General features: G+C 39.6%; 1 protein-coding gene across 1 annotated transcript in view; it reads right to left on the reverse strand.

Moving 5' to 3' along the window:
• LOC127165710 (astrotactin-2-like) overlaps positions 1–19,094 on the reverse strand; it is a 565,932-nt gene that overhangs the window by 277,953 nt on the left and 268,885 nt on the right. Inside the window, 1 exon segment of the mRNA XM_051110581.1 lies at positions 14,144–14,290. Coding sequence (XP_050966538.1) covers positions 14,144–14,290 — 147 coding nt within the window.

Consider the following 19,094-nt stretch of genomic DNA (forward strand, 5'->3'; position numbering starts at 1 on the left):
GTCACTGCTGATCCCCATGAGCCTAGTCAAGTCACTGCTGATCTCCATGAGTCAAGTCAAGTCATTGCTGATCTTCACGAGCCAAGTCAGGTCACTACTGATCTCCACGAGCCAAGTCAAGTCACCACTGATCTCCATGAGCCAGGTCAAGTCACTGCTGATCTCCATGAGTCAAGTCAGGTCACTACTGATCCTCACAAGCCAAGTCAAGTCACCGCTGATCTCCGTGAGTCAGGTCAAGTCACTACAGATCTTCAGAAGCCAGGTCAAGCCACAGCTGGTCTCCATGAGCCAAGTCAGGCCTCAGCCGGCCTCCACGAACCAAGTCAAGTCACAGCCGATCTCCACGAACCAGGTCAAGCCACAGCTGATCTCCATGAGCCTGGTCAAGTCACAGCTGATCTTCATGAGCCAAGTCAAGTTATTGCTGCTGTTCCAGAGTCAGGTCACGTCCCGTCCGACGGCCCAGAGTCAAGTCACGTCCCGTCCGACGGCCCAGAGTCAAGTCACGTCTCGTCGACCGCCCAGAGCCTCGCCATGTCTCGTCCGACCGCCCAGAGCCTCGCCATGTCTCGTCTGACCGCCCAGAGCATCGCCATGTCTCGTCGGACACCCCAAGATCACGGCCTATCATGATGGCCAGCGTGCTGGACCCACCACTAGTGTCAGTGCGGGCAGCAAACGTCTCCGTGGCATCAGCATGATGGGTGATGGGAGTAGTAGTCCAGGGTGCAATGCAACAGTCTGTGTAATATGATGGAGCGAGAGCGACATCTGGTGGTGAGTGGACCACAGGTCACCGACCAGATTCATGACAGTGATATTGAGTTGATAATGAAAATCGTAACTGAATTGAATCGTGAAACCAGTGAAGATTCACACCCCTACATTTAAGATGGCAGTACTGTCATACAGAGATTCCAACTATAAACAAAAAGCATAGAAACTGCAATTTTGGTTAAAATGTAAAGTTGTATTTGCACAGCAGAAGAATTAATTGGGGAAAAAATGTAGATCAAGAATCGTTTTGAAATCGTGACTCACAGAATCAGAATCTGATCAGATCATGAAGTGCCTGAAGATTCCCACCCCTACCTAAAACTTTGCATGCTTGTTTAGAATCACCTGTGGCATGTGCTCACCAGGTTTTGTGAAATTTTGAGTTTTCGTTTAGACTTTATAGGGTATATTTGCACAGGCCTCTTTTTCTAAAAGACCCTGCTACAGCTTCCCAGACCGAGCAAAAAACCTAGTTAAATCATTTACCAAACAATTTGATTGACAGCAGTGGTTCTAGAGTTTTTCAGAATGACAGTTATCATGTGTATGTGTGCAAACCTTGCAATGTACAATCGTTTACACCCTTGAAAAATGTGTTATCGTGTTTACTCAATTTCTTTCAAATTTATCACAGACCTTTAGGGCCATGACTCAAACAGGCCCACTTAGGCTGGCCGCACACTAGACGATTTTCAAATCTTAACCGATTTCAAAACATGGGAGACCACAGACAGATTCAACCGATTTTTAGCCTTATAATCCTCTGAACATGCACACTAGATGATTCGACCAGACTGTGAGGCCACGCACTTGTTGACTGTAGGAACGATTTCACAGTGACACGCAATCTTACAGAGACTTGCAAGAGAAACGTGACTAGTGAAGACAAACAAATCAAGGACAATCTACACTGTCTGCTGGCTCTCCTGTTTCATAGTGGAAAAACGAAGTATTAAAAAAGAATATGGGTGATGTATTCTGCTTTCGTGGCATTTTTGTGGCTGCCAGGTTTCAGCTATAGAAGCACACAACATCCGGTAAGTGGTGCTTGCATGTTTGATATTTACAATTTGAGGTCGGGAATGCTCAGTCTGGTAAATAATCGTAATGACCAACTTAGGCTCACTGGAAATACGTGCCTCTATATACATTTCTGCAAACCTGAAAAAAACTTACCTATATGTATGAATCACTGCAGTTTCTGGTTAAAATAAACGCTAGAGTCAGTAAAACTTTTATTCCCTTTCACACATAGTATGATTTACACAGAGTTTTGATTAATAAACCCTAATTTTCAGACGATTACTACTGCTGAATATTATATTATGGTTTTAAAACAATTTTAACATCCTGCGCGATTTGAAATTTGATACTTTTGAAAGTTGCCGTCACATATATAGCTTCATATACATGAGTTTTCTAACACAGTCAGTTTGCTATGTAGCTCACGCCATACGGCGTTGCACTTCCGTGATGAAGAGCTCTAGTTCGAATCCTGTTAAACTACGGTGTGACAAAACAGCACAAATCTGAATAAGGAAGTAAAAATAGCACGGCTGCATCACAAAATGCATTTTTTAATCAGTTTTGCATTTGTTAACACTATCAGTTAGGTTTAGGTTTGGGTTTGGTGTAGGGGATATTTCCAATAAGACAGAGTATTAACCTTTTATATTATAATATTTTATAATATTACAAAATTGTATAATATTTGAATTCTGAACAGCTGCAATACATACCTCAAGCAGCATAATAAAAATGCAGCAATACGTGCCTGTACCAACGTAATAAAAATGTGCCAAGGTCACGTATTGAACTTGTGTTTTAGTACCACTCTCTGGACATTTCACTTTGAAACTGCTGCAAAATGTGCAGTAAGGTACGTAATTAAGGTGTTGGAGAAATGTATGTAGAGGCACGTATTTCTAATGAGCCTGGGTTGGTAATGACAGCACACAAGAGAGGATTTTTTGGACAAAAAGTCTTTTGTGACAAGCCTCGAATCGGGCCATGGTCCCTGATCATTCAGGGGTGCAAATCGGCCTTAAAATCATGTAGTGTGCGGCCAGCTTTATTTTCATTCCGATCGATCTCTATCGACCTTGTCTAACAGGTGCTTAAACTTCATCGGCCAATGGCAGCTATGTTTTTTGAGATACACAAATGTCCTTAAAGTACACTTGTGGCACATTGGACCAAGACTGTGCATACCGATTTTCATGGTTGCACAGTTAGTTCATTATTTATTTATTTTTATATATTTTTTTTTTCAATGTGATATCTCATTCTGTTCAAAAGTTACAGCCAATTTAGTAAAAGCGGTCCTGCCCCTTTCAAATGTTTTGGCATCCCTGTGTGATGGTGAGTCAAAAGTTCACCTTTTTTTTTTTTTTTTTTTTGATAATTATTGATAGTCACTCACCAGAGAATCTTTCTGCACTGGTTTTGTTCCGATCAGGCAAAAAACCTACAAAAGTAGGGTTTTCAAAAAATCCAAAATACTCAAAAATTTAGACCAAATCTGAGGCATGCATTTTGTCTGGCGTGAGCCAAGGATTACAATGACATAAGACACTTGAGCCTGCAATGAACGATTTTGGAGTTATGAGTGATTTTGTACTGTGTGTGATTGCTGTAGCGCCCCCCGTCAAGGCCGAGTGGGACAAGCATTGGTGGCATTGTAGACTGTGTGAGTACTACCATCCCTGCCAAGTTTCAAGTCTTTACAACTTAAGGTTTGCTCTGCCTGATCACAGATCACTGATTTTACGTAGAGGTTGCTGATTCTTGGCCATTCTACCAATTACAATAGGGTTTCAGTGCTACATTATGGATTAAAGCAGATACAAATGCCACTGTTATTCTAGTGCAACAAAACGCTCATTGCATCATGCTGTAGTTTTTTTTTTTTTTTTTTTTTTTTTTTAATTTAATTGGTGGTGCTCCCATTGAAAACAACTGAAAAATACACTTAAAAATGTTTGTGTGTAAACACATCCTAAGACCAGGAAGTCAAAATCTTTTGAAACATCTTCAGACCTAAGATCAGTGCTCATGAGTCCATCAAACAAACACCGAACAAGAACGATGAGAAAGGCAGGACATGCGCTTCAATTTCTGCCAAAGCCCAGATCTCTCCCCAAAGCAGAATTAAACAGTGTTCCTAAATAAGCTTTCCCCTCTCTGTGTGTCCATCATCTCTCAGGATGACGTGTACACCTGTCCTGTTCTGCTGATGTGTGAATTCAGCGCTTCCCAAAGATAAGGGCGACTTAAATTAAATTGCTTTGCTGCTTCATAATCCTCTCTGCCGTCTTAAACCCGAGAGCGGAGGCTGAGCGGGACGTGTGGACTCCTGCCAGACTGACACCCACTCAGGGACGCCCAGGAGCGCCGCAGAGACACAAGGATTTAACACAGCGTGGCAGCTATTGTGCCCAAACTTCACGACATGCCACTAGGATGAGATGCAGCCTGAACAAAGTTCCTGCTGGAGAAAGTAGAACCATCTAGCTCAACAGTCAACAACAAATATTTATATAATATATAATATTGTTTTGTTGGCTACATAAAATAACAATGTGAATATCAAATTATATATATATATATATATATATATATATATATATTAATAGGAAGTGTGCCCAGAATTTTCATTCATAGTTTCCATATAGCAAATACGCCTTTCATATACAGTATTACACCAATTAATTTAATTCACAAAGAAAAGTTAAAATAAATAAAACAACAAAAACAAAAAAAGCAAACAAACCTTTGTCATTCAATTTGAAATTCTAGTTTGGGAACATCCAACATTATAAACTAAAAACCATCAATGTACTGCAAAAATAAATATCTAATAATGAACATTATTAATGGCCAAACAATGCTATTGCAATATACACACTGCAAGCTTTTTTATTGTTATTAATATCTTAGCAATAATTCATATGGATGAACTAAAAATTTACCATGCATTATATTTCTATGTAAAACCTGATTGCATTTTATGCCCTTTAAAAGTCCTCATAAACAGGAAGGCTATAGCATAAGCTAAATATACAGCTAAGAGCAGTGGACCATGTCTGCAATGAGTTTGACAAATGGGTGGGGGTTTCAGAGAAACTGTATGTGTGTGTCTACACACATAAAAAAAAAAAAAAAAAAAAAAAAAAAAAGACATTTCTTATGACCTTCTGAATACCCCTTAAGAAATAATCAGCCGCTGAATTTCAGCGAACAGTTTAATTAGGAACCTGATGCTGGTGACTGTGACCTCTTCAAATCTCAGACTAATGTAAGAGCTATAAGTTGATACTAATTATACAACAGTTGCAGAAGCTATATGCAAAGTGTGGGCTAATACGAGTGATCTGAAGTTTGAGATCACCTTTCTAAAAAAAAAAAAAAAAAAAAAAAAACACAACAGATGGAGCCCATGACCCTCCGCAAACCTACCAGAGTTTGTATGACAAATCACTTCGGAAACATGCTTTCTAAATGAAGATATTTTAGAGTCTTGTGTGTGTGTGTGTGTGTGTGTGTGTGTGTGTGTGTGTGTGTGTGTGTGTGCGTGTATGTTTTACCTACTTAAAGGAGAAGTACACTTCCAAAACAAAGATTCACATGTAATGTACTGACCCCCTTGTCATCCAAGATGTTTATGTCTTTCTTTTTTTAGTCGTAAAGAAAATATGTTTTTTTAAGGAAAACATTTCATGATTTTTCTCCATATAATGGACTGGTATGGTGGCCCAATTTTGAATTTCCAAAATGCAGTTTAAATGCGGCTTCAAATGATCCCAAATGCGTTGTAATCCCAAAAGTTGTAAACAATCCCAGGCGAGGAAGAAGGGTCTTATCTAGCGAAAAGATTGGTTATTTTCATTTAAAAAACACAATTTAAATATGTTTCAATCTCAAACACTCGTCTTGTCTTGCTCTCCCTGAACTCTGTGTATTCTGGCTCAAGACAGTTAGTGTATGTTGAAAAACTCTGATCGTATTTACTCCCTTAACTTCAAAAATCATCCTACATCGCTGCAGAAGTACCGACCCAGTCTTTGCAAAGTGAACATGCAAAGAAGATCAGACACCCTTAACAAAAAAGGTTAAACAGCGATATAGGATGATTTTAAATTTGAGGGAGAACATGAGATGTAAGAGTAAGAAAAGATGAGTGTTCGGCATTAAAAAGTATATAAATTGTATTATTTTTATGAAAATAACCAATCGTTACGCTAGATAAGACCCGTCTCTCTCAGCTGGGATCGTTTACAACCACATTTGGGATTGTTTGAAGCCGCATTTAAACTGCATTTTGGACGTTCAAAATCGGGGCACCATATCAGTCCATTATATGGAGAAAAATGCTGAAATGTTTTCCGTAAAAAAAAAACATAATTTCTTTACGACTGAAGAAAGAAAGACATAAACAACTTGGATGACAAGGGGCTGAGTACATTATATGTGAATCTTTGTTTTGGAAGTGGACTTCTGCTTTAACCATATTTTGGGAACAAATTTGTTCCCAGAAGTGAGCTAACCTGACAAAAGCTCCCAAAACATCCTTTTGGTAACATCCTCATTTGTAAAATTTGAATAAAAAAATGACATAAATATTTTTTTGTTTTTTGTTAGGGTTGGGTTGCAGTATTTATAATGACTAGCTGTGTTTAAAACAATAAATTTCCATTTACAGGGTATAAACAGGCCAGCGTGGCATCTGCTCACTTGTTCTGATCTGAGGAGACGAGGGCATCTCAACCCACTCAGAGGCAATCCAAAGTTGTGGCATGAGGGACACAACGTCTCCGTTCCCTCCATCAGGGAACGAGGGTTACCATACATAATCGAGACATTCCCTATCTGTTGTTCACTCCGACGTTGTGTCGAGTGTACGACACTAGGGGTCCCTATCCATCAAGCCACAACAGCTGGACTGCATCACGAATAAACGGGGGCGCAGATATCAACAAGCCAACATGTGAAGTAAATGCACCTCACCACTTCGTGACCTTCCAACGCCTTGACCTGCTCTTGACCTGCTCTCATACTGTAGAGCTGCCATAAGGCAGAGGTCCTTCAGCCGGAGCATTTCCTCATAGTAAAAAGTAGAAAAACAGCTGAGAATCTTGGCGAGAATGCTGGGACGGTGGCTGTTCCTCCCAAGGGAGGGAAGCCACCATGGAGATTACATCCTACCCGAAAGGGAGGTAACATGTGAAATATCACCAGAGGGAGTGCTACATGGGGAGGATTCTGAGGTGGGCTCCACATGTGTCCCCAAGGGCTGAAGGTTTGCAACACAAAAGTGTGATGTACATTAGTCAACATTTAAAGTGGATCAAAGAAGTTCATCGAAGTTGTCCTAAGACACGAACGGGTATTGTTTTAGTTTTAGGACAACTTTGATGAAAAGTTTTGATCCACTTCAAATGTTGACTACTGTACACATGATGTGTGCCTGGGCGCCATGCCCATCTCGGGACTCAGTATGAAGTCAGTGCTGAAGAGGTTTCATATGCATCGGGTCCAGCAGCATGACCACGGCTGAGGATGCCATATGCCCCAGGAGCCTTGGTACATATAAGGGGGGCCGATGCACTGAATCTGAGTGCTCTCAGCACTGACTATGCACAGTCTCAAGAAAGACGTGAAGTCACAGTGACCGAGTCCACACAGAAAAGAGAAACCCTGTACTGAGGAGAGTTTACTCTTTTCCCAGATGACCTGAAGTCCCAATCAAGCCAGGTGGTTGAGAACCACATCCCTAAGAGTGCAAACCAAACCTCGTGAGGGTGCTAGGAACAGCCAGTCACCAAGATAACTAAGAATGCATATGCCCACTTCCCAGGACAACCTCCGTGACCTTCGTGAAGGTGCGGGGCGACAGGGATAGGCCGCAGGGAGAACCTTGTACTGATGAGCCCGACCTCAAAGACGGAGTCTTGGAAGGATCAAGACATGACAGTACACGTCCTTTAGGTCTAATGCCACAAACCAATCTTGAACCCTGACACATGAAGAAATGTGTGTTTAAGAGTTAATATTTTGAACGGGAGCTTGTGAAGGGCCCAATTAAAAAAAACTCAGATCCAAAATTGGTGTGAGTCCACCACCCTTCCTGGCCACAATGAAGTAGGGGCTGACAAACCCCTGCTTCATTTCGGCTGAGGGGACAGGCTGTATTGCTCCCTTTCCCAGGAGGGTTGCGATTTCTGCTTGAAGGACCACAGCATTCTCGCCCTGAGCCGATTTTGTAAGAGAATGCTATAGAACTTGATGGACGCCTCGCAACCTTAGTCGCGTACCCGAGTTGGGTAGTCCTGAGAAGTCAACGGGAAGGATTGGGCCCCAATCATCTTGGGACTCTGCTAGCAGTCTCAGAGGAACTACACTCGACGTACCTGGAGTGGGGATGTCATGGCTGAATGGCGCAAAGGACGCCATGCTTGGAGATGAAAGCCCCAAGAAACACAGGGTGCCTTTGCCAACATGCAGGGATACCAGGTGAGTGCCCATCACATCCTGGTCTGCAAACTCAGCATCTGGCCGTCTCATGGAGGGCCAAAGTGCTGTAAGATAACCGAGAGGAGGGACGCTCTTACTGACCCCGCAGTGACTGTCTGCCGGATGACAGACGGTCAGAATGGGCCGTATCCATCTCTCATCCCTGGGTCGAGAGTGGATCTGGGTAGGTCAGTTAGTCCTCCACTGGGTTGCTTGTCTGAGGAAAACTAGAAACCTGACAAGGGTTCTAGGTAACCTATTGACGAGCTGATGTTGCCACCTTGTCGCAAGAACTTTGATCATTGGGCAGGTCTGGCCGGAGGCCTGGCTGTTGCGGGGCCTCAGCAGCCCTGCAGGGGGCAGTCACGGTGTCGCTGGACTGACCTGGGAAATTGGGGTTCAAGAAGCGGACATCTAAACTTCCCGCATTTTTGCCAGGTTAAGCCACAGGTGGTGCTCCTGGACCAACAAAGTGGACATCACCCTTCCCAAAGCCTGCACTGCAACTTTCATAGCTCAGAGAGAGTCATTGGTCATTATACACAGTTCCTGTAGCTCTAGGTTGGAACCACCCTCGTACAGATCTCATAACGCCTTGGCCTGAGCACCCACAGGATGGCCGTGGCATGCAGGGTGGACGCAGCTTGTCCAGAAGCCGTGTAAGCTTTTGCCCGGAGAGAACTTACAGGCTCTGGATGGGAGCCTTGGGGGGGATCCTGTCAAGCAGCGGCGTTTTGCAGGGAGTGCACCGCAATCGTCCTATCTGCTTGGGGAACCTCCGTAAGCCCCCTCGCTGGATCCCCATCGAGGGTGGTGAAGGAGTTGATATTTCGCGTTCTGGCCAAAAACTGAGCCTCCCGTGATTTCATCAACTTCTCATGCACTTCCAGGGAACAGGCACTGAAAACGAACGTAAAGGTCGTTACCCAGATGTCTATTAGTCAGCCCCTCCTTGGCTGCCCGTTTAAGCAAGGCCGCCATTTTAGCGTCCGCCTTAAACTGAGAATCAGCCCCCCCGCAGAGGCTTGCTCAGCTGAAGCTTCAGCTTCAAATGGCTCACGCCCTCCTAGTGATGCTACTGCTGACCATTCCACCCGTTTAGGAGCTCCGAATAAGAAAATCAGCTGTACTGAGACAGACTAACAAACTCATCCGGAAGCTCGACCGAGGGATGCGAGGAGTGAGAGGTTTGTGGGGTTTTCTCCTGGCGGAACCTCCTTCACTTCCTATTGCTCCCCATCAACGCACATAGCAGCGGCCTCGTACCCGGAAGTAGAAGGACCGGAACAGGAAGCAGTCAAGGTGAGCTGTGGCTTCACATAAAAGCACACGGCTCATGAGCAAAGCGCGCCCATGGTCATGTTTTCGTAAGCAAAACATGAACCAACAGTGAGCGTTGCATCAGCGTGAGCGTAGCCCAATACTGATACAACGATGCTTGTGCCATAGATCCAACGATGAGGAACAAGTGAGCAGATGCCACGCTGGCCTATTTATACCCGGATGCTGGGGGCATGGCCCACTATGCAAATTCTGCACACCCAAATTCATTGGCCTTTCTCTATGTTGTCAGAGGTGTTTGGGCTCCCAAGAGCGACGCCAAGTGTCGTACACTCGACACAACGTTGGAGTGAATGACAGATAGGGAACCAATGATATGCAGGTGAGATCTGTGAGAGTTGTATGTCAGTTATAACAAAAAAATATCATTAAACCAAAATAAATAGAAAAAGAATGGAAGTCTTTAAGATGTCCTCACTAATATATCATATATCTTCTTCTGTGTGTGTGTGTGTAAGTCTTTAAAAATAAATCACTCAGTTCTGTAAAACAATAACCTTCATTATGAGGTTCCAGCAACCAGATAAAATGAACGATGATAATAATTTGTGGCACAAATACAGTAGCAGAACATGCTGCCCAGGTGGCATCTGCAATTGAGGTCTTCCCAATACAAGCAGCTGCAGTTTCTCTATTCTTGTGTGTGTGTACTTGTTTTTGCTACATTGTGGGGACCAAATGTCCACACAAGGATAGTAAAACCTGAAATTTTTGACATTGTGGGGACTGGCTTGAGGTCCCCATGGGTACAAAAGCTTATAAATCATACAGAATGAGTTTTTTTGAGAAAGTAAAAATGCAGAAAGTTTTCTGTAAGGGTTAGGTTTAGGGGTAGGGTTAGGGTAAGGGGATAGAAAATACAGTGTGGAGAGTATAAAAACCATTGCACCTATGGAGAGTCCACACAAGGATAATAAACCAGACATGTGTGTGTGTGTGTGTGTGTGTGTGTGTGTGTTTTTTTTTTTTTTTCCACCAAATCACTCAGATGTAGATTATTTAAGATAAATTCAAAACATATCATAGCCAGATTATCTCACATCTTTTATTAACAGAAAACAGTCCTGTACTGCATGTGTATGTATGTTGGTCCTGTTTGTTCTCTGAGGGTTAAAGCAGCCGACAGCATCTCTGACAGATGGTCCAGCATCCCTGCAGCATCAGCATCACATGGCTTTAATTGGAAGTTTCTATGCTCTTCAGCAGCTGAATATCTTCTGACCTCTGCTCGCTCTTACTCTGTGAACCGTCGCTACAATAAAGACGATCTTACAGATCTCTTTGCTTTCTTCTAAAACTTTAAAAGACTGGAATAGCAGAATTATATCTTGTCTTTAATATGAACTCACATGACCGTGGCTTTGGCTATGAATTTTTAACTCAGTCTCTAAAGCTACATCAGATTAACTGAAAACATGCAGTTTCAGCAAATATGTCAAAATGCATTAAAAGCCTGTTTTATTTATTTATTTATTTATTTATTTATTTATTTATTTATTTATTTATTTATTTATTTCTATCTATCTATCTTTATAATTTATTTTGCTCTCTGCTGAAGTAGAACTTAAAGTAGTTTTTTTTATTGCTTTACTTTAGTTATGATTACATTATTAATCAATGTCACTGGTAAACTGGTAAAACATTTCAAAACATCAAAGGAATTTTCTCCTGTTTCATAAGATCTGTACACAAATCAGTTAAAATCAGTTAAAAAAGAGCTTGAGTACATTCCATAACACATTCATTTAAAAATATGAAAACTAAAAATACCTAACATAAGCTTAATCATAAGCAGTTTGTTCAATAACAGGTGTCATAATAAGAGCTCTTTCAATGGGACAGTTAAATAACAACTTGATAATGAAACTGAGAGTTGTTTCATTCTTAAAAGTCACATATGGGAAGTCACATATGTCCAAATAATTTATTCAAATTAATTTGGGAAATTATCTTCATTTTTCACTACAACCTTCCTGATGAAGGCTTTCATGCCAACATGTTGATAATAAAAGTAAACATACACTTAAGTGCCTTTTTCTTACTAACTACAACAACACACAAGTGTTTTTTTATTTTTTTATTTTTTTTTATTTTTCGGTCTTGCTGGGATCATACCAGCACCCAAAGTCCAACAATTGCTGGTCCAGCAGCACACAAGAATCCCAAGCTTGTCCCAGCATGCAAAACACACCTTATGCTTGTCCACCTGCACACCTACAGCATCTATTATTTCACAGCAGAAAAGCAACATTTTGTGTATGTGCATTAAACACTAAGGTTCAGAACCACCGTGGTTCTGGCATGACTTGCTTATCAAAATAATATCAAGGGAAAAAAGACAGCATATTTTACCACCATTTTAACCCATAATGCAAATCTCATGAGGACAGACCAAGGCTCTGTCCCAAATGGTGCACTTGATGTGCACTTGTGTTCTTGCGAAGGCCGCTGCATGCATGTGCCAGACTGTACGGTTTCCAAATTGACATTTAAATGTTTTGGATGAGTGCTCATAAGTGGCACATTTGTGACCACTAAGCATCCTTGATGTACATGTTTACAAAGGTTTAGGGCAACATTTGTGGCAGAATCTAAGGAGTCAGGGTTTGGCTGGTTAGGATAGCTATGTAGTACAAGTTCTTGCAGCAACATCAGTCAATTACAGCATACACCCATTGGAAAAAAAGACAAAAAATTACCTATACATACAGTACAATCAACATTTCCAGCTGAAATGAACAGTAGTGGGAGAAAAACACCATTAACTTTTAAAATGTTTTTAATATGATTACAGGGCATATTGTTATTAAAAAAAAAATAAAAAATACAAATCAGTTATGTTATGAGCTCAACATGATTTTATCATAGTGGATGATTTGTAAACTAATGCCTTACCTAACCAGCTCCATATGATTGGCTTCTCTGACACTTGCTCAGTAGCACACCCAGTACTGCATTACATTTGAGATATAAGGCACTTGAATACGAGTCTCAAGAAACCCCCAAAAGTGGTGATAAAATTACATGGCTTATTCAGCAATTGTGCTTCATCTCATGTTTGCTGTTGTTTTGTTGTGCTATGTTATTTTCAAACTCGATAAAGCATTAACCTTTCGGTGCCACTCATTGGACATTTATTTCTAAAATGCCACCATCAGCTGGCATAATAAAGCATTACCAGATTCACATAAGTCTGTGCCAGATAAAACTGAAGGCAGTGCTACATTTCACTTTGAAAGTGTTGTGAAGCAGCAAAGTGTAATTTTGCTTTCTGACACCAAGGTTGTTCATTAGAATGCATCTCACTTTGTGTGTTTACTTTTTTTTTTTTAACTAATTTTTTTGTACCTGTCCCTTTTCCCATCAGCAATTTACTGTTATGAGGAGAACTGTCTCCACCTTCTTGCAAAACAACCACCTCATAGTATTCGGTTTGCAATAACATAACTTTACTTTAGTTCAGTTTAAGGTATCACATGATGACTATGTGTTGTTTTATTGTAAAATGACTTAAATACTATAGATTGAATAAAACTATACTTTCTAAATTGCCTAAATGTCAAAATTAGTACAATAATAATTACATCATAATATCTTTACAAAATATCATGTTTTTTGGTAGATTCATTTACAACCATAACCATTCATACAACCATTTTACTACAAATGTCATGGTTAGTCTATGGTTATTGTAGCAAAACCATAGTTAATTTGTGGTTACCATGGTTTAACTACAGTAACCATGTTTTTTTTTTTGTTTGTTTGTTTTTTTGTTTTGTTTTGTTTTAATTGTCGTAAAGGTTGTGTTGTTATCTGCCCTAGCTCCCTCTAAACGTATTATAAAATTATGTGTTTGCTAAATTACTACTGCAACTTTACAGTAGATAATAATGATGTCCTTTAGCATACAGTATTTTGAGTGATGATAGTAATTTAGTTTAGTTTACAGTAGCTATTATTAATCCTCTGGCTACTGCTAAGAGTTGCTAGCACTTAATTAAGTAAACAAATGCAAAACTACAGTAGGCTATTTACAGATTAAACTAACCTGCACTTCAAGTCCTGAAGGTCAGTAGTTTTGCCTCTCCGATCCACTCCATTCTTAAGTCACTCGAATCGTGTTCAGTACAGATTAACCGATTCATGATTTTGAGATTTGTTATCGAATGGTGATCCACAAAATAAACGAGCCTGGTTTGAAAATGTTATAAGTAGAAAGTACAGATATTTGTGTAAAAATGTAAGGAGTAATAGTAAAAAGTAGTCTGAAAAATAAATAGTAAAGTAAAGTACTGATACCAGAAAAATCTACTTAAGTACAGTAACAAAGTAATTGTACTTAGTTACTTCCCATCTCTGCAATTCACCAAATTGGTATCAGGTAAACGAATGTCGATGTTATTAACAGTTCTGTACTGAATCTACTTCAAAGTATAAAAAGGCGGCACAACAAAAATGATTCCTACTGGTCTTAAAAATAATTGACTGTGGCTGTCTGTAGATTGCTCACCGTCAGCGATGAAGTGTTCAGGAACATGGAGCGTGACCTTGACGGTGAGAGGACAGGACGTTTGCGTGCCGTACACGACCGCCACCACACACGTGCAGACGGTGATCAGTGTTAACGTGGCCTTGCTCATGGGACTCTGAGGGCAGCCTGTGGGAACAGACAGAAGAACGCTATTAAACAGATCAGTCTCCTGCTGTGATTTCACATGACGTCAAACCTCTCGCACTCACCATCGAATAGACTCACTGAATTGCTGCCAGACAAGCTTTTGCTCTTTCCTTAACGTATACTATTGTTCAAAAGTTTGGGCTCGGTAAGAAGTTTCTTCTGCTTACCAAGGCATCGTTGTAATACTATCAAAAATGTAGTTTGTCCCTGTGATGTAAAGCTGAATTTTCAGCATCATTACTCAAGTCTTCAGTGTCAATCTAATCACTCTAATCATAAATCATTCTAAATCACAGTTCACTCACAGTAATCACAATGTTTCAAAAGCTTTTCTTGATTCAATAATCATGTCACTATCTAATAAAACAAGTACAGCAGATAACAAATTTCTTTTCCAAGCTGTTCTCAGAATTCTCCACTTCATTCCAATGAAACATTCTATAAAGCTTGCCTGAGTGAGCAACAATAACCAGGAGAGGGGCGGAGCTCAATGAAAAGGTCAAATTGGACCATTTAATAAAGCGAGCAGCTCTAATGTCACAATAAAACATGGAAAGACAAGCGTCCTGATGCTTTCTGAGGACAGCCTGACTATAAATTGAATCCTCGAGCTCCCTGTAGAGTGGACGTGGGAGTGAGAGTGTTTATTCCCATGTCTCAACGCTCTGTGATGACAATCAGATTTATGTAACAGAGAAAGAAAAGCTTAAAGTCCAACAGCAGTGATTCAAACGTGAGACAGAGGTGAAAATAAAACTCTGAAGCACCCACATCTAGTGAGAAATGACAGGTTTTGACAGCTTTAGCAAACATCAGATGCTCTTAAGTCAAGGAACAGCATGTAATTAATAAAATTAATAGCAGCACCAGCTCCCAACAAGCAAGAAATATTACTCTTCTGAACATATTTGCGCCCTTCACAAACAAACAGAATCTTCGCTATTTATTCTGTTCTTTAATTAGCTAAACTTTGAAAAGTTCTTGTTACGACTTGACTGATTTCTTTATGCAGAGAAACAGATAATGAATGAGTTCTGATCATTATATGACATGACTTAAATATCAGTGTTAGCCTAAAAATAATGTATTATAACTGTTGTCTTGGAAACTGTGCTGAGATACACCCGACTGAGTGTTATAAAGGGTCTGGTGGGGTGAAATAAAAAGTGAAAGTAACTCCTCTTCAAACAACTTCAAGAACCTGAGATTTCTGTAGATTCTCACAGATGCTTGTATTAGTTTTGTTGTCTCTGCCGTGTTCAGCACTCCTCCGAGGGGGTCACACCTGGCTTGTTCTTCACAGTGCAACATTCACAGCATCTCACGTCTCTTCCAGAACAATCTGTTCCTAACTGTAGCTGTCTGTGAACAGCCCACGATTATTAGCACAATCTTGACTGGAGATCCAGAAGATATTAAAAAAAAAAAAAAAAAAAAAAAAAACAGATGATGGGTGCTGAGCAAGTGGATTAGAAACAGGTGGATGTGGACACAGGTAAATGGAAGTGCAAAATAAACAAAAATGAGCTTAAGTCACCATCTGGAAGAGGTTCTGAACTCACAAATAACTGGGACGTACTTACATAACAAAGACAGGATACACACAGTATTTCATAGATATTACTGTGGAATGCAATGTTGTATATCTTAAAACATTATTTGGTAAGACTTTACACAAATAACTGGGACGTATTATTAATGCAGCTGTTATTACATTTATTCATCTTTGTTAAAATGAATAGTTCGTTCATGTTAGCTTAAATCCATGAATAATGTGAACAGATAAAACTTTTGATTGTAACAATGTATAAGTAAATGTTTAAATTAACAAAAGCTAGGATTAGTCCTTCAGAAGTATTTTAATTGTTAGTTCACATTAGTAATACAGTTAACTAATGTCAACAAATGGAACCTTGTTGTTAAGTACTACATACTATTTTATGTTCTTATTTCTATAGGGATATAGGTCAATTCGCACGATACATTTTGGTAACACTTTAGTATAAGGACCAATCCTCACTATTAACTAGCTGCTTATTAGTATGCCTATTATTAACATATTGGTTGCTTATTAGCACTTGTAAAGCTCATATTCTGCATGACCCTATTCTACATCCATATTCCTACTCAATGCCTAAATTTCACAACTACCTTACTAACAATTAATAAACAGCAAATTAAGAGTTTACTAAGCCAAAAGTCATAGTTAATGGTTTGTTAATAGCGAAAACTAGACCTGGAAATCCTCTTAAATCCTTGAATCCTATTAAAATATTTATGTTATATCTGCTTTGTATACATTTAATATACTTGTATACAATGGTTACATTGCAACACCTGTTTTTATAAGTGAGTCACTGTATTATTCACTCAACCATTTTGTTAAAAAAAAAAAAAAAAACTGAATCATTCAGGAACAAAACATCACTACTGTATGCTCCTCTGAGTTGCAATTATTCAGATTCAGATTAATTCGTTATTGTCCTCAAAAAAAAGACTGTACCCAAAGCTGTAGTACACATAATGCACATCTCTTCCACCAAATACAAATATATACAGATTTACACCGGAACCTAAATCAGTGCACATGATACACATCCTGCCCCAAATATACATCAGCACAACACATACAGCAGCAACAAAACAATATAGCTTTTAAATTACACACTCCACGATTTCTGTGAATTTAACACTAAGGGCCAAGGGTAAAAAACGTTTTCCAAAAGCATACGTTTTTGTGGAGTAACTGTTTGTATCTATTTGGAACAATTCTTACTGGACGTATGAAACTGCCAACACTACAACTAGTTAGAACTGCTAAATCTAAATTACTAAATTACAATTTTTTTTCAATGTTTTTGACAAGACTTGTCAAATTTTCATTCTTTGAAATCAGACTACACTGGCCACACTGTACGTTTTTCTCTGTAGATTTTGTGGCACCACTGCGTAGTCATGAAGACAACATTGTCAGAGTATTTCAGGATGATGTCCCTTGCACACTGACAGAAGGATGCATATTTGAGAACTGTTCTGGTAGTTTAAAAATAAGAAATGAATTCTAAATAAGAACCCTACATTAATCCCAATAGCAATTTTGATATTGGCCCAAAACACAAGAATATTGACTGTGAATAACGTGATGTGGTGCAAAAGCATTTAACAGGATTGTTTTGAAATGGTTTATCAATATTTTCTTCCAATTACAATGGATGATTTATTACAAGACATGCACACAGAAATACAATGATACATCCAGATCTTACTAATGTAGCCTATTTTCAATTTTAAGTACGTAAATTCCAAACCAACTGTGATGGGTTAAAATAATAACACATTTAGGCTGGCAGGGTTTATAAATACTACTGCTAACTACATTATTAGATTTAGGGGTACTATTTTGAGAATTGCTATTGAATAATCCATGTAATGCATCCTGTTGTGTATTTGCTGGTTTATTTGTGTGACATTAACTTACAGTAAATGGCACTGCTTCCTGAAAATGATCCAGCTACATTTTTTCCCCCTGAGATATTTTTGCTAAAGAAATGCCTTTATACCGACAAACTGTGTTAATATTTCAACAATGATCCATATGTATGACTAATACATAAAGAACTAAAGAAAACATAATGGGAGGAATATTACAGTGTTTAGTCATTTAGCAGTCACTGAAATAACGAGGTACAATGACACATCTTTAAACGTGAAACAGGCCGCAATCACTGTGAAAGAGCTAAGAGCACATTAGCATATGTACCAACACAACAGCATACGAACGCTGAAAACACACTCACTCGCTCTCTATCTCTCAGGTTTCAGAAGTGAATGAGCAAGTCCTTGACAAAGCTTAGCAGAGCTTCACACTTGTGTGTCCTTCATGCTAGAGAGCATCTTCCACACCATGCTTAGCAACACTACTGGCTGTGCATTGATAACACTCATGCATGTACTGTTTATTTCTGCCGTGCTTCTGTTCGTTTTCTGTGTCTGTCTGCAATGCAATAACTCACATGGTTAACTTTAGTCTGGGTTGTTTATCAATGACCATTTTCAAACTGAAAATCACCGCTCGACAAGAAAACAAATACACACAACAGAACCGTGGAGATGGGATCTCTCTGAACTCTTGAGTATGACATATATATGTTTGCATGTCCTTGAATGCGCACCCACAACATGCTCTTGAAAATAGCACAGCTATCAGCACAGACAGAGTATGAGGGATAATTCATGGCTATAGTGGCTCAGAAGAGCAAACAGTGGCCTTGAGGAATCAATAATGAACACTATTCTGTCCCTTCTGCTCAGAGCTCCTGGTTTGATAGTGAGCAAGTTTTCAGCAGTTCTAGCACTGCAGCTTTTGATACAGATCGATTTAGACTGACATCACCACAATGAAAAGGTCCGAAACTCAGTGAAATGAATTTCCTAGGCAATTTCTTTTTCTTATACATTTTAAATTTGAGTTTTGCAATGGAAAACACACTGCAAAAGATAACGGTGAATAAAATAAATAAGTGAGTGGTGCTTGCCTGTGCAAAACCCACAGCCACATTTTTGGTCTGCCCCATATATCTATAATATATATTATGGCCCTGTAGATATGGCTTGGGTTTAATGTAGGTCTATGGGTTTTATCATCCTCCTGGTAAAAATTGCAAGCCTGATCATTCAGAAAAGTAACAACAAACCTCTCACAAGGCATATGATTTAAGGTCTCATTCACATCCGCTGCACAAACGGTGCGGGGAAAGGTGCAACTGGAGTGGGTGGAAGAACT

This window comes from Labeo rohita, chromosome 5, assembly GCF_022985175.1.
Source record: "Labeo rohita strain BAU-BD-2019 chromosome 5, IGBB_LRoh.1.0, whole genome shotgun sequence".
Lineage (NCBI taxonomy): Eukaryota > Metazoa > Chordata > Actinopteri > Cypriniformes > Cyprinidae > Labeo > Labeo rohita.